General features: G+C 38.8%; 1 protein-coding gene across 4 annotated transcripts in view; it reads right to left on the reverse strand.

Annotated features, from left to right (window-relative positions):
- Positions 1-1,078: 1,078 nt before the first annotated feature.
- The window catches only part of LOC102235176 (arf-GAP with SH3 domain, ANK repeat and PH domain-containing protein 1-like), a 94,230-nt gene continuing 80,054 nt past the window's right edge, over positions 1,079-15,254 (reverse strand). For all 4 annotated transcript variants that reach the window (XM_023352787.1, XM_023352789.1, XM_023352788.1 and 1 more), the window contains 16 exons: positions 14,694-14,763; positions 14,504-14,591; positions 14,315-14,363; positions 12,882-13,048; positions 12,428-12,561; positions 12,203-12,294; positions 11,943-12,123; positions 10,048-10,133; positions 9,829-9,944; positions 9,092-9,159; positions 8,004-8,111; positions 7,614-7,827; positions 6,742-7,018; positions 6,157-6,367; positions 5,949-6,077; positions 1,079-5,061 (listed from right to left, as the gene is read on the reverse strand). In XM_023352787.1, coding sequence (XP_023208555.1) covers positions 4,987-5,061; positions 5,949-6,077; positions 6,157-6,367; positions 6,742-7,018; positions 7,614-7,827; positions 8,004-8,111; positions 9,092-9,159; positions 9,829-9,944; positions 10,048-10,133; positions 11,943-12,123; positions 12,203-12,294; positions 12,428-12,561; positions 12,882-13,048; positions 14,315-14,363; positions 14,504-14,591; positions 14,694-14,763 — 2,065 coding nt within the window. In that variant the 3' untranslated portion in view covers positions 1,079-4,986. The remainder of the gene's footprint in view (positions 5,062-5,948; positions 6,078-6,156; positions 6,368-6,741; positions 7,019-7,613; positions 7,828-8,003; positions 8,112-9,091; positions 9,160-9,828; positions 9,945-10,047; positions 10,134-11,942; positions 12,124-12,202; positions 12,295-12,427; positions 12,562-12,881; positions 13,049-14,314; positions 14,364-14,503; positions 14,592-14,693; positions 14,764-15,254) is intronic.

Here is a 15,254-nt window from a genome sequence, read left to right on the forward strand (position 1 = left end):
CAGCAGTTCTGCTGAGGGGAAATAAGGCCAGAAATTCAGAAAACTGTAATGCAAAATAGTGAACCTTTTAAGGTGAGTGCTGTTTGTATATATGGCATACACCAATGCATGCCACACGCAGGCCTGATGGGGAGAGAACCATATCTATACTGACAGAACAGAGCAGGCTGCAACCTGATGGTAAGTTGCTGCTTACGTAAGTGACAGGTTGGAATTTCATCATTCTGACTTTTGGATAGCGGGTCAGAGCAAAGTAACATCCAGATGGGTTTAAAACGAGGCTACAGGAACGAGAGAGAGGTCTGAGGAGATTTTCATCAGAGATGCATCTGTCAGATTAGAGACAAAAAATGCACAAATTCAGCTAAAAAATTTCCCTAGATTTCAAACATAGACATGTATTTTAAACATTTCACAATTATGGCAAATTATTTACAATTCTAAATTTATATTACAACTTTATTCTCGTAACATGACTATTCTCAAAATGACTTCTCATATTATTAAGTCTTTATTCTAATATTTAGATTTTATTCTTGTAATTTTATGACTTCATTCTTGTAATACTGACTGTCAAAATATGACTATTTTCATGTGATTACGACTTTATTTTTTTTATTTTGACTTTATTCTTGTGCTTTGTTCCCATAATTTTATGACTTTCTCATAGGAAGACTACATTATTATAATATTATGACTTCTTCTCATAATTTTACTTTCTTGTTTTATTTTTTCTTAGTATGTAAAATCTGGAACCTGTTGTCAGAAAATCTTCAGATCTCAAACCCATGAGAGCCTGAGTTCAGAAACAGAAGCCAACAACCTGGACTCAACTCCAAGGCACTAAAAGACACAAATTTGTCACCAACAGTTGGGATTGTAAGTAGAATTAATATTCAGGGTGTAAAAAAAATACAGAAGTTAAAAGTAATAATAATTAACACTGGGGAAATGTGAACTTTGTATGAATTTAAGAATGTAGAAGGAAAACATTCTGAATAAATAAATATGCCCACACTTAACCAACGTTTTTAGTTTTAGCATCTGTTGTGTAAATAGAAACAAAGATGTCAAGTCATTTACAGCAAAGCACTTCATTAAACATGTTTAATGCATATGTTACAAACTAAAGCGAGCTCATTTCTTGTTTACATGTCACACAGTACCCACTGAGAGTGACAATCTGCTGCAGTCATCTGCTCCCTCACACTTCCACGTTTTTCTGCCTAATAATCAACACAGCAACCGGACAATGTGAACAGAAATAGCAGACTCCACACCAGTTTTCTAAATGCTTCTACCCCCTTACTGCATGTCTGTTTAAGTTAGAAAATGTCCTTTTTACACCAGTCAGGTGGATAAGCAAAGCAAATTTTGCACAATAACGTAATATTAAGTTAAAAAAACAAAAAGTAACACTGTCCCTTAAAATTCATATCACTTGGGAAAACAAGCAACATATGACAGTTATTCAGGATATATACATGTTAAAAGTGTGCTCAACCATGGCACAATGATATGTTTGTGCTACGGAAAAACCCAAGACCAATATAAATAACTTTCAAACGTTTTCCACCTTTAATCTGACATATTTTATATAGAAATCACCCTACAAACAAACCTGGTTGCATAAGTATACACCCCCTTTACTGAATCACCTTTTCATTCAGCTAAAAGTGAATTTTAATCAGTGAATATAACCAGTTATGATTAATCTAATTAGGCGGAAATACAATTTAACTGTTCCAAAGGGACTTTCCTCAATATTTAGTGAAAACCATTATTGAGAGTGGTTTGAAAGTTTTGAAACAATCTCACTTTTAAGAAATAAAAAGGTATCATTCAGGAGAAGGGTACAAAACAATTTACTACGTCACATGCGAAATAGAAAACTTGAAGTTTAGAAACAGTTTTTCTATTAAAAAAAAGCTTTTTTTTATTAAACAGTGGATTAAAAACAGTTAACATTTTATAATTTTTTTGGTTGTAGTACAAAGTTTTTAAGACAAGAAACACTAAATTTACAAAGTGTAGAGTTTTTACAGAAGAATTTTCTTTTAGAGGTCTTTCAAAAGCTTAATGCAGAAGATGTTATGATCTTATGAAAACAAAGCTCAACTTCTGGGCCACCACTCAAAGCCTCACCAAAAGAACACCATGCCCACACCAAAACACAGTGGTGGCAGCATCATCCTCTGGGGTTAGTTTTACTTCAGATGAAACTTAATGTTTTTGTCAAGAGGGATGAAACTGCCGTTCACTAAAAACCTTCAACTGTCTAAAACCGAGGATGCAATGCAGGTTTATTTTATAACATCACATTCAGTCCAAACATCTAAATTAGAAGGCAAGAATGAATATTTACATTTTTGAAATAACCTGTTGAATTAGAGTTGTGTGATGACGTGACACATTTTCAGAAAAGCAGACTAGGCAAATATGAACAAATCCAGATGTTGACACTCTTGCCAAACACTGAGAACTTTGGTAAGAGTTATTTAAACAAAATTGTATTAGTTTAACCCCTTCAGACCTGAATATTTTCTAGTGGATCAAATTTTGTTTACTCCACTTAAGCTTAGAAATAAAGAGATCTCATGTTATGTTTTTTTATGTCCATTTTAATGGACATCTCGACTAAATGAGCGTAGAATGTCTTGAAAACTTCTATACTTTTCCCCATAGTGTTTCATGTAATATCTAATAAGGCACAATCTCAACCTTTTAAACTGGATGTGTGCTTTTTGTTTATCAGTGTGCATGTCTGAATAGAGAATATATAATACAAAATGTAGTTTTGACTTTAGTAATGTGTCATTGAACTTTAAAATGCATTGGCATGTTATTATTTGTAGTAATGTAAATGGATAGCACAGTTACCAAACAGTTGACAAAGCATCAGCTTGCTGGGTATTTTAATGTAATCTCTCATTTTTGATCAACACCCTTGAAGCAGTTTCAGTGTGGCACAAGGCACAGCTGGATTTTACATGTGTAACAGTAGAAGTGCATTTTTCCTTTGTATTATGGCCTCTTGCATCTGGTGGGCGCTGACTTTTTTCCCAGATTTTTGTGTGGTACAGACTGACAATTTCATCTAGCAGGACAACACCACCCACCGATTCACTGTATAGTTTGAACACCTCTGCATGAGACACTTTGAGAAACTGGGACTGCTTTACTTCTCCATTTACCATCCAATTCATGTTCTCACATGGCTTATTTCCTATATCCAAGCACTCAAGATCAGATATCTTTCGATGTACAGTCAATTCAAGAAAGTCTGAGAGTTTGTACTCCATCATTGAAAAAAATAAAACAACATAAAATCATTTAGAAATCCCAAACTGGCTATGAAATGCTCATCCATGTGTCTTTCTTTGCATGGTAACACTGAATAATTAGGCGTTGTACAACATACACAAACTCCTGATGTCCATTGGGATGGACACTCAACTTTAAAAAAATTATGCGATTTCATGATAAAACATCTAAATATCTTCAAATACTACGACTGGAAATACTTAAAATTATACTGAGTAATTTTTAAAGCTGCTATGAACATAAATTAATATTTTTGATGGAAAACGGATGCTTACTGTCCCCGTCTCTCGCTTCATACACATGCTCGTCTTGTCTGATGCCTGAAACTCACTAGTATCAAGTTAAGAGTCTAAACTTCATTGTTTTTGTTTAATAAGAAACCAATCTGTAAGATCCATCATGCAAATAATTTTTTTTTTATTGGTTTAATTCCAGAAAAATATGTCCATTCCAGTGGACGATGGGTCTGAAGGAGTTAAGGATGTATACACTTATGCAATTACGTTACTGTAGTTTGTAATATAATCTCCTACTAATAAATGTATTTTCTAGCTGAACTGTACAGCATATTGCTCACATTAAAGGTGGAAAAACTTCATGATTCCTCTTATTTGCATATTTTATATAACCAGAACTTGGCATTTTATTACGAACATGTCCTCCTCATATATATAAGAGGAGGACATGTTAAGTTTAAGTGTTATGTTTGACCAAATATGTACAGAAAATGGTGTAAAAGAAATGTGTATCATTTGCTCACAAACATCCTTTCTCCCAAAAAGCTTCCTGAATCCTGGAAGCTGATCCGTGTGTAAGCGTGCATGTGTGGCATGAAAAATATGGCCTTACAGTGAAAAAACCTTGAACAAAGCAAGTCCACTTTAAATGCCATTTCCTGGACGGATAGAGGGACTTCTTATATATATTTTCCCCCCCAACACGCTGCTGTTATTCCTGGTTCTCCGGGGACTGATGCCTGGAGGCAGTGGGAAACAGGATCCTGGCCTCCGTCTGCAGCCAGCCTGAGCCTGGAGTCGCCGCGGCTCAACCAAAGTTTCGGATCTCTCATTGGACTATGCAGACATATCGACGTTTTACTGGAGACAGACTGGCAGGCACGATGCGGACCAGTCTGCGCCAGATACTGGGCGGGTCTGAACCTCATGTGACTCATTAACCTGTGATTTAAAATCCTTGTCATTTTCCGTTCAGAGGGAAATAAAGCAGTTAACTCCAAATTCAGCGGCTAGCTAATTAAACATTTACAGCTCTCCCAACTCTTCGGAGGATTCCTCTGAAACTTAAAGTGCCTTCAAGAGGTTTTTTGTCTTGCAGGGAAATTTTGCCTGTATGCACAAGTCTTGTATCAATACAGGCAGCTTATATATCTGCAGCCCAAATGTTTGATTAATATTTAAAAGAACATTAAAGCAATTCACAGTCATTGCTTTATCTTTGCACCTGCAAGTTTAAGACAACAAATAAAAGTTTCCAGTTCCTTTGTTTTCTGAGATGAGTAATAATCCCCTAAAAAAGACAATTTAGTCGTGCAGATATCCTTTGGTCAGTAGATCCTGTTGTGAAAATATTCCCAGATTACTTGGATCCATGAATAGAACATTATTTCCATTCCCACATGTGGTGATGAAGTCCAAACTAGCATCATTCTGTCACTTTGTGCACATAGTTGACAGGAAAGGTTCCACTCCTCGAAGGGTCACCATCAATATGGCCGACCTATCAGGAAATGAGAAATGCAATGTTTAAGTCTCTCACACTGCATACAATAACTCAATTTATGATAAAGAATTCTACATTTACTGAATGTCATTTCAAAACATTTGTAAAATAATGAATGTAATGTCTGCGATAAGCACATTAATCATCAGCTGTCAGTGAAAACTGTCAGTAAATATAGTTTTGTAGCACATTGAGAAATGGCTGCAGTGCTTTGCAAAAGTATTCACATCCCCTGAACTTCACCTAAACTTTAGCTTTAATAACATAAAACTACGTATTTTTTAAAGGTTAATCAGTAATACTTTAATAACAAATTTATGTCAGATCATTATTTTTTGGTTAATGTCAAGTTGTCATAAGGAAGACATTTTGAATAATGTCAACTTTGTATTAAAAGTGTCATGATTTACCGAATGACAATTTATGACAACAGTCATAAATATTCATGAAGACGTACTCATGTTCATGACAGGCGTTATGTCATGTTTATGACGGTGTCATGACAGTCTTATTCACAACCCGTCAAATAAAGTGTTACCAGAGGATTTGTATACAGATGTGTGCCAAAGGTTTCAGATTTTTATTTGTAAAAACTGCCAAACATGGTGGTTGATTTTCTTCTTTTTAGCTGTGTGCTGCTTTATGTTAAACTGTAACGTAAAATACAGTACAATACATCGAAGCTGGTGGTTGTAGCTACAAAACGTGAAGAAGTTCAAGGTGCATTGCACTTGATTCATTAGGGAGCAACACTGAATACAATTGTTATTCTTAAAAATTTAAGTTTTTTAATGTATGATTTTATTTTAATAAAAAAAAAAACAAAATTCAACCTTTGCAGAGAAAAAAATGTAGCTTAAAAAGAAAATTGTGGTTGTACTTACCCACCAGTGGAGGTCATTCGTGGCTGTGACCACAATGACTTCATCTTTGAAGAAGGAGAGCTGCTCGGCGCTGACCGCTCGGCAGTCCACCAAAGCCTTTACGCGTTTCTGTGGCCTGCTGACCGAAACCTGCAGGAAACACCATGAGAAAAACCTCTCTGGACCGGCCGGCTGAGTGAAACACAATAAGGTGTCTGTGCGGTCGTACCATTGCATTCCTGCGGGAGCGAGAGCCACAAGTCACAGTGGGGGAGGACGAAGGCGCCGGAGACGGAGCCGAGCCGTTTCCGTTCCCCACCAGGCTGCAGTACAGCTCCTCCTGGCTGCCCACGCAGGGCGGCGCCAGAGAGCCTACGCTGCCCTTTCCGAAGCTGCTGCCTCCGGTGCTGGTGCGCCGATAGGAGGTGGTCTTCTCTGAACTGATAACAACACAGGAGGACAGTCAGGGGGGTTTGGTATTAAAAGAGGAGACTTGTGAATTTGAAATTTTGCATTTGAACTGTTCTTTTTTTGTTCTGTGTGATTCTCCAGAACTACTCGTAGTTAAGAAGAGCCTTAGCATAATGCTACCACCTCCATGCTTGACAACTAGCACAATTTGGGGCGGGGCGATATGGCTTGAAAGTAAAATCTAAAATGTTTTCATATAAAATTCAACTTCAATTAATCAATTTCCAAAACTTGCTTTTATTTCAGGCATCCTTTCTGTGAGCTGAATACAAAATCCAAATAAATCTGCATGGCACTGAATAAATATTTTTACTCTAAGGATAATCTGGAGCTCTTTTCTCACCTGACTGGTCCACCATGATTCTGATTGGATGCCTGTGAGACACTTTGAGGGGTTTGGCCGTCCCAGGTCTGCCTGTGCGATCTTTGCAGACCTCCTTGTCCGTGTGGGGATCGTTGGGTTCTGCCACTGTGACTCTGGGTTTCTGTATTTGACGAAGAGGAGCCGTGTTTCGTTTGAGTCTGAGAACTGGAAGAGTGGGACGACGGGTTGGAGCAGCGGCGCAGGATGTGGGCTCCATCCTGCACTGTCGTGACTGAAATCTGCGGGTCTGAGCGGCCTGTGGAGGAAAACACAGATCCGATTCTGAATGTCTTTATGGCAATCATGATTTTATTAATATAATACATTTATTTAAGTAAAAATTATTCCCAAATTGACATAAATCAAAATCTGATCTTGTGTCATTTATGCCTGAAAAGAAAAAGAAAAAAATCTTCTTACATTGAGCCATTTCAGTAAAATAGTCGGCAGCAGCTAAATTTCCATTACAAATGTGTGCAAAACTTTGTTGATATTCCGCCAATGTAAAAAAAAAAGAAGCAATTTTGCAATTGTGATGTTTCCATTATATAAGTATAGCAATTAACATGTGAATACGTTTATTAATTCGATAAGTCATTAAAAAACATCCTGCAACATCATCCTCCAGCTACTTCCTGTTGTCTTCTTCGTATTTTCCGCTGGTTCCGCTGGTTTTGCGAAATACATCCATTTTGATATAGCCAAAAAACCGCCTCATCCAAGCACAAAAGTCTTTATCAAAAAAATGTGTGTTTTTTTTAAATTGCCGTGTTTTTATTAAACAAATGTATTTTTTAAATTCCAATTTGAGCACGTTTATGGTCAATGAAAACGCAGCTACAGTGACCTACCTCTTAGGACTGATTTGGCTGGCAGAGGTGGCGGCAGAGATGCTCCAGTGGTGGCGCTGTTGGCAGGAGGATTCTTGTACAGGAAGTCCAGATTCTCATAGGTCTGACAGGGCCTGAGACCTGGACTTGGGTCATTACTTGCTGTCCACTGGGCGAAGGCAGATCCACCACCTCCGTTTGATGGAGGAGAGCGGTTTTTGGGTAATGGACTCACCTGAAGGTAGATGGAAAGAGAACACTATAAACATCTCCACCTTTCTAGAATCTTCTTTGGCTAAAAGTCAAGCTCAGTAACTCAGTATTTGAGTGTGTGTGTGTGTGTGTGTGTGTGTGTGCGTGCGTGCGTGCGTGCGTGCGTGTGTGTGTGTGTGCGTGTGTGTGTGTATTTACTCTCTCATCCAGGTCATCCTCACTGTCATAGAACTCCTGAGACTGACTCTCCCACATGTACTCCACATGGATCTGAGAGTTGAACTTCCCACTTTGGGCCAGCTCCAACTGAAGAAACACATACATGCATTAGTAGAACAGAAAAGACCTTCTGCAAGGACACGTTCAATTCTACAGAGGCCCCTAGGGGAAATAGGGGATTTTTTCCCCCCTTTGCGTTACCTCACAATAATGTATGTAGTAGTTTTTTCATGCAGCATCTTGAATACTGAAAGTCTTTCTGCTACAATGTAAGGTTTTTCATGTACCAGTATGTCTCTCATTTGTGAGATATCAACCAGTTCTCTGTGCCAAAAAATTTCACTGATGATTTTTATATAGATATTAAATAGACATTTGCAATACTACTGCAAAGTAACATAAAAGAAAATATTTCCCCGCTGGCCTCTAGGGGGCTCTGTAGCACAAACCCCTTTAAAAAAATGAACTCATCGCTCTGATTCAGTTTTTTAAAGGAGACCTAGAGGCATCCTGCTCTCGGGTCACACTCTTTAGTTTATTCTGGATGACTCGAAGCTGTTCTCAGGTCAGCTGTGAAGTCCCTCCTGCATGTTCTGGTTCTGACCTGGGGTCTTCATCCGTTAGGATTTGACTAGAAAACCTCCAAAGGGAGGCTTGCTGTTTACATCAAGTTCAACTATTAAGCTAACACAAACTAAAGGAAACAATCTTTTGCATGTATGGGGAAAAAACATTTTTTAACATTCAGTTTTTTCTACATCCTGTAATCCAAAGTTATTCACACCAGACAGGATGTGACAGAAGTTAAGCCTGATTCAGTGGGGGCTGATGGCCGGTAAGAAAATAAAAGAGGTTTATAAATGATGTACACTGGGGCCTGCTGGGGAGGAAGGCTGGGGAGTTTTCTTAAGGCAGGGTTTCCAGCTGTGGACGTTGTGCTTTTTGGTTTCTGCTCTTCGCTTTCTGGAAGGTATTTTAATGCTGTAATTTGAGCTCACTTTGGAGAATTAACGTTCCATTAGCATTTTATTTAAATCTTTAAAGACGGAGAGAAAGTGTGCGCTCACCAGCTCGATGCAGTGAGTGTGCTGCAGCTTCTTAGCGATGTCCAGAGCCGTTTCTCCGTTTGAGTTCACTACAGGGAAAACAACGATAAATACACGAGTTTTACTCCTTCCTTATGGTAACAGAAGGCTATTAGCGAAGTGCCTTGCAAAAGCATCAATACCTCAAATTTTTTTCAGAGGTAAAACTCACCAGAGGAAAGGTTAGGAGAAAGTTGTAAAGTTTAAAACAGGGTTAAGTTATAAAACAATAACACAAGCTTTGAACAATTCACAGAGCTTTGTTCAACGATTTATCTATAATTGGATTGATGGGAAAATGATGAAGCAAAACACAAAGTAATCCTGGATGAAAATCTGTTACAATAGAATGTGTGACTGGAAAGGAGGGTCACCTTCAATCTGGACAAAGAGCCTAAACAAAAACCAAGTCGGAATGCTTTAGATTAGGATGATCAAGTCAAAGTCCAGATCTAAATCCAACTGAGTCTCTGTGGAAAGTCTTGGAAACTGATTTTCACATCCCATCTAACTGAGCTTGATCTTTTGTAAAGAATGGGTGAGCAGATGTCAGACTAAATGTGAAAGGAAAACAAAAATTGAAAACCATGTCTTCTTTTATCCGATTTCATAGCAGTAAGAAAACCTATTTACAGTTCAGAGTTGTAATGTCACAAAATGTGAGAAAGTTCAGGAGCTATGAAAACGTTTGGGAGGTTCTGTGGTCCAGTGAAATGTACCTGCTTGAATAGAAGCCTTTGCTTTGAGAAGCAGCTTGAGGGATTCAGGATTGTGGTGCAGGACGCTGTAGTGAAGAGCCGTGTTCCCTTCTGTCGTTTTCTTCTCCAGACAGTTGCTGCATAAGAAACAAACCAAACACAGAGATGATCCTAAGCTTCACCTCACTGCTTTTACAGCATCTGTGAGCAACAGAGAATGGATCTGTGTCTGGGTCTAACCTGTTCTGACAGAGGAAGTCCACCAGCGCAAGAGAACTTCTCTCCTCCAGACGAACGGAGAGGTGAAGAGCCGTTTCTCTGATTCCCTACAGGAGGAAAAAAACAGCTCTGGTTCAGTAATATGCCCCTGCTTTATTTACAACAGCTAATCTTCTCTCCATGATGTTCTGGATTTTTTAAATTTAACTGTTTTGTGCTTGCAAAGTATATTTCCTAAAAAGCAATCAGAAAAGCATGGTTTTAGAGGTAATTGTGTTTTAGGAAAAAGTGATATTACTGTACCTGCAGCATTTTTTGTAACACTTTTCAGATTTCAGATCACTAAAATGTCCCGAAAACATATTGTGGTTTAAGACTTAAATGAAGTGCAAATGAGGCCTTTGTGCTTGAATTGATTGTGAAAAATTGAGACTCGATGCAAACTATCCCCATAAAAACTGAAGCGGCCAGTGAACTTTTCACCATGACTGTATATTTACAAGCTTTTTTTTAAATGACTGAATATAAATCATCTGCCCAGTTTGGTTTAACTGCACCACTGATCTTGATATTCTCCCAATGAATCTTAAATTAGAGCTCAATTTCGCAGCAACTCTTGTATTTTCACGCTAAAAAGTGAAAACTCTCCTGCAGTTTCATCTGTTTACATGGAGAGCAAAAGGAGTGGCGGCACTGCGTCCCTAATTCAATAAGCTCGTCTCATTTTCTCTCCAGAGACACGAGCTTTGACCTACAAGCTGAAATAATAAAAGAAAGCCAACTAACACAAACAAACAACCTCTCACAACCACAAAGTAAATCACACTCCACATGCTGCTAAAGCCGACCAGGAAGCGCCTGACAGAAGTTTAGAGCGTGATTAAAGAGAAGAAGAAAAGGCAGATGGGGGGATGGCAGAGGAAATAATAGACGAAGAGATGAGGAAGGAAAAACGTGGATTAGAGGCTAAAAAAGATGGGAGGCGTTTGAAAAACCACTCCAAAGTTTCCCAAAACTTAACTCACTTTTTTACAATGTTATATGTGAAAGAATTAGATTTTACTTCATTTTCAACACCAGTTATAAAGAAAAAGAAGTACAAACTTTCTGAAACAAACCGGGTTAACCAACTTTTTGTTCATTTACATCAAATGCAAGACATTTTGGCTTCATGACAAGAATCTGAGATACATGTTAAACTCAAGGCTCAGGAGCCAAATCCAGCCTGCCACAGCTTCTGGTGTGGCCCTCTAGACTCCAGACAGAGGCATAAATAGAATCTTCAAGATAACTTGTGTGTTCAAATATTATTTTATCAATCAAATCAACGCAGTTTTTATCTGTATACTGCCAAATTACATCAATAAGTTCCGGTTTTTCTGGATTCCGCATTTGTGGAAATTCATGCTAAATCAACAGATCCCCACACTTTTTGGTGCTAATGTTTTCTGCAAAGATGATCTAAAATATTGGGTTTAAGTGACTGTTGTGTCCCACTTGTGGACGGCAGTATTTCTAATTTTCACTATCCTGGTGTCTCAGTTTTACTTGATGTCAAGTTATAGTCGGTGATTGATACAGCAAGTAACAAAATGTCACTTTTACCGTCATACATAAATGTAACTTTTCCAAAATTCCTTAGAAATGTTTCTAAATTAGCATCACAAAATCCAGGCAAAACATTGTAAACATTCACAAAATCCTGGAGAAGCTGATCAGTGTGAAAAGATGTTCAGGATTATTTAATTTTAAGAAGAACTTTTTGCTATTTATTAATATTTTAATATTTTGTCGATGGGTTTTATCAATACATTCTGACACAACTGGCCCTTATGAACAATCATGAACTTGATGTGGCCCAAAATGAAAATGAGTTGGACTCCCCTGCTCTCTGAGGAACAATAAATGACCTTCACCTGTCCTTCAGGGAGCACCAGCGGCTTGGCCAGGTCTGTTCCCTCGGCGTAGAGCTGCAGAAGCGAAACAATGTCCCGGCTTTTCACCGCGTCGTACAGGCGACCCGGATCCGACTCTTCCCTGCGGAGGACGTACCGACGTTCGGCATACTTTGCCACTATGTACTCCTTCCTGGCATTCCTGTACGGTGAGGGAGACTCATTAAAGATCTGACTTTATACCAATCAGATGTTTGACTGAAGATACATCAGGAACTCACATGTCACTCTGTGGTAACGGTTTGACAGAGTCATTGGGAAGCCCTGCTTCCATGATGTCATTAAACCTGGTGTTGCCGATGCTGACGGCCAACTGAGGAAACACACGGGAAAAAACACAAAAAAGCAAAATAAAGGCACATCTGGGAAACGCTGGTATTTAATGTTTTCATCTGGATAATCAACAAGTGTAGATTATATTATGCTGTGGTGAGTTTTTCTAGTACCAGTAACTCTGAGGTGCTGAGCAAATCCAGAGTGAGCGACTGAATCCTGGAGTAATGGACTCCCAAATCTCTGTGGATGCCAGAGCATTCGATGCATGTCAGGATGCCCAGGTTGGTGGACAGCCATGTTGGGTCTGATGCAGAACAGAAAAGCACTTCAATTAAAACTACAGGCATTACATATAATCTCATATCATCTGCATAAGAGGCCAGTGCTACAGGGAAACATGTTTGTACCATTTTTGAATTGAAAAATGAATTTCATATTTTGAATTTAAATAAATTATTTTTATCTAATAAATATTTTTTTTTTAGATATTTTCTTTACAAAAAAAAACACACAATATTTCTCCTATAAATAAAAACAAAAAATATTGGGATTAAAGAAGCTTGCACAAAACAAATAAAGCAAGTAATGAACTTTTAAAATATTTTTGATGAGGGACCAGCTGACCTGGCGCCCCGCAGTCTGCACACGCCTCGTTTCCTGGCATGTGTCGCAGATCTGCGATGATGGACTGGGAAAGTTCCTGCAGGCCGCTGTCCTGCACGTGGAGCTGATCTCCTCCCAACGCCGTGTTCAGGGCCTGCTCCTTACTGTTCTGCAGCACCGACACCCAGCTGAAAGCAAAACCCACACAAACCTTTAGGAAATACCACGTTTCGCAGTGAGACAGTGGGAAAGCTCTGTGTCCAAAACATCAGACGTTTTACAGCGTGTGTTGCGCATGTGTTTGCAGTTCATTTAATGATCAGTCAGCACCACTTTTACTTTCTCAGCTTTATTAGTAACAAGACCCATACTGAGCCACATCTGCAACTTTGAGAGCTTCAGAACATCTTTGCTACAAACTGTTTTCATCTCTCGTTGACCCCACAAAAAAAAAAACCTGTCAAGAGGCCCATAGATGAGAGAAAAGCAGGGGACATTTACACCCCCCCATCCAAAACCACATCAGAATACACTCAGATTCCTCATCAAAGACGTCCCACCCAGAACCAGCTGGGACCAGTGAGCCTCTCAACTAGTACACTGTATGCTTCACTTATTCTGAGCTATAAAAAGGTAAGATTTTGCTTTTAAGCATCATTTTAACAAGAGATATACTGTGAAGTTACAGGATTGGCCTGCTAGAAACTCAATAAGCTCAAGCACCGTCATTTAGCACTAAACTGTTGTGCTAGCAAACAAGACTCCTCTGTGTGGAAGTTGTTACCCTCTGTCTGTCGTGGAACAAGATCCTAAAAGTCGTAAGGCAGACTTTGATCGTTGGAGGCCCATCCTGCACTGCAGAGAGAAATACCAATCCGAACGAGGTGGCTGTTAATGTTAATTCAATATTTGGAAGTGTGGCTGAAACGGACTGAATGACTTTGTTCGCTTCCTCCGCTGCCATTGCTAAAACTAAAGGCAGACAATTATTGTAAAACAGAGCAGAAAAGCCACGTCATCATTCACAACTGCTCCGTCTGTTCTCTGATTGGCCTAGTGGAAAATCTATTGGAAGAATCCAAGTGAATGGGAGAAAGCCCAGACTGTGCTGTGAAGATAGATTTGAAAGAAGTGGAATAGTGTCCATGTTTGTCTTCCCATAATGCAACATCTGGAATGATGTCCCAATGTTTTGTCAAAAAATATGTCAGTTAGCTTTTATATATAGAACTTTGGGGGAAAATGTAAAAATCAGCCACACTTTCTGTTTTAACTTATCCTGTTCAGGGCTGAAATTTTTTCAGAGTGAAGTCTGCAAAACATCCTTACACCCAACCTAAGCTTTTTATTTAAGAGCCTTCCTTCACTTGTCACGACTTGTTTCCAAGGTAGTAAAATATAAGATAAGAACTGAATAACATTAAGCTGTATCCCACAGAGGTTTCAGCACTTACACCAGACATTCCTGCTCATCGTCTGCTTGGAAATGATATGTCCGATTATCTGGAATAAATAAAAAATAAAAAGTCAAATAGCTGGTAAACTTGTTGGAACCTATATATAAATGATTTCCAACTCATTTAAAACCCATTTAGATTTCATTTCATATTTTAAGGATACATTTTAGGCAAAAATAAACATACGAGTAACCAAATCAAATGTCTTCCTGTCCTCCAGGTTGGGCCGCACCTGACAGGTCAGAAGGTTCAGTTTAGCTGGAGGTCGATTGATCTGGATAAAAACAAAGCGCCATCACTTTCAGTTAAAGGAATTTTCATACTTAAGCTTTATTTTCTCATTTGAATGAACAAAGCGAAAGCTTTTATTCCTCACCGTACTGTGGGAAATAGTCAAGTATCCAAATTTGACTCCACATTTCCTCCTCTGCCAAACTTTCCTGATCCTAGATGGTTAAGGGTGTAAAAAAAAAAAATCAGTTGTTTTATCTGTGATCTAACATTAATAGTAGGTGTGATTTGTGGTGAACTGCACTGTGAGATCCTGAGCCAACCTGTACCTCTGGTTTGGGTAGATCTAAACAAAGTGCTATCAGATTTTATAACTTAATTTCTGTTTTCATCAACTCAACTGGCTCAAGTTTAAAAAAAAAACAAAAGCAGAGAATATATTTTGCTTCCTGTCACTGGCTTGAGGAGGTTTTACTCTCCTCTGGTCTGTCATTTATCCAACTGAACCACATCCCCTCTCCTTTCTCAGGGTAATCTAGCTGTGTGTGTAGGTGTGTGTATAGGCGTGTGCTGTACACGCGTGTGTGTAAATGCTGCAAAAGTTGGATCTGCTCGTTTGCCAATAAACTCCAAAGGAGGGGCCCCTGCCCGACTCTTCATCCCATAATAACAAAAACCACATGGTCCAGACTAAGCTCGACTTCGC

Source organism: Xiphophorus maculatus, chromosome 19 (assembly GCF_002775205.1).
Source record: "Xiphophorus maculatus strain JP 163 A chromosome 19, X_maculatus-5.0-male, whole genome shotgun sequence".
Lineage (NCBI taxonomy): Eukaryota > Metazoa > Chordata > Actinopteri > Cyprinodontiformes > Poeciliidae > Xiphophorus > Xiphophorus maculatus.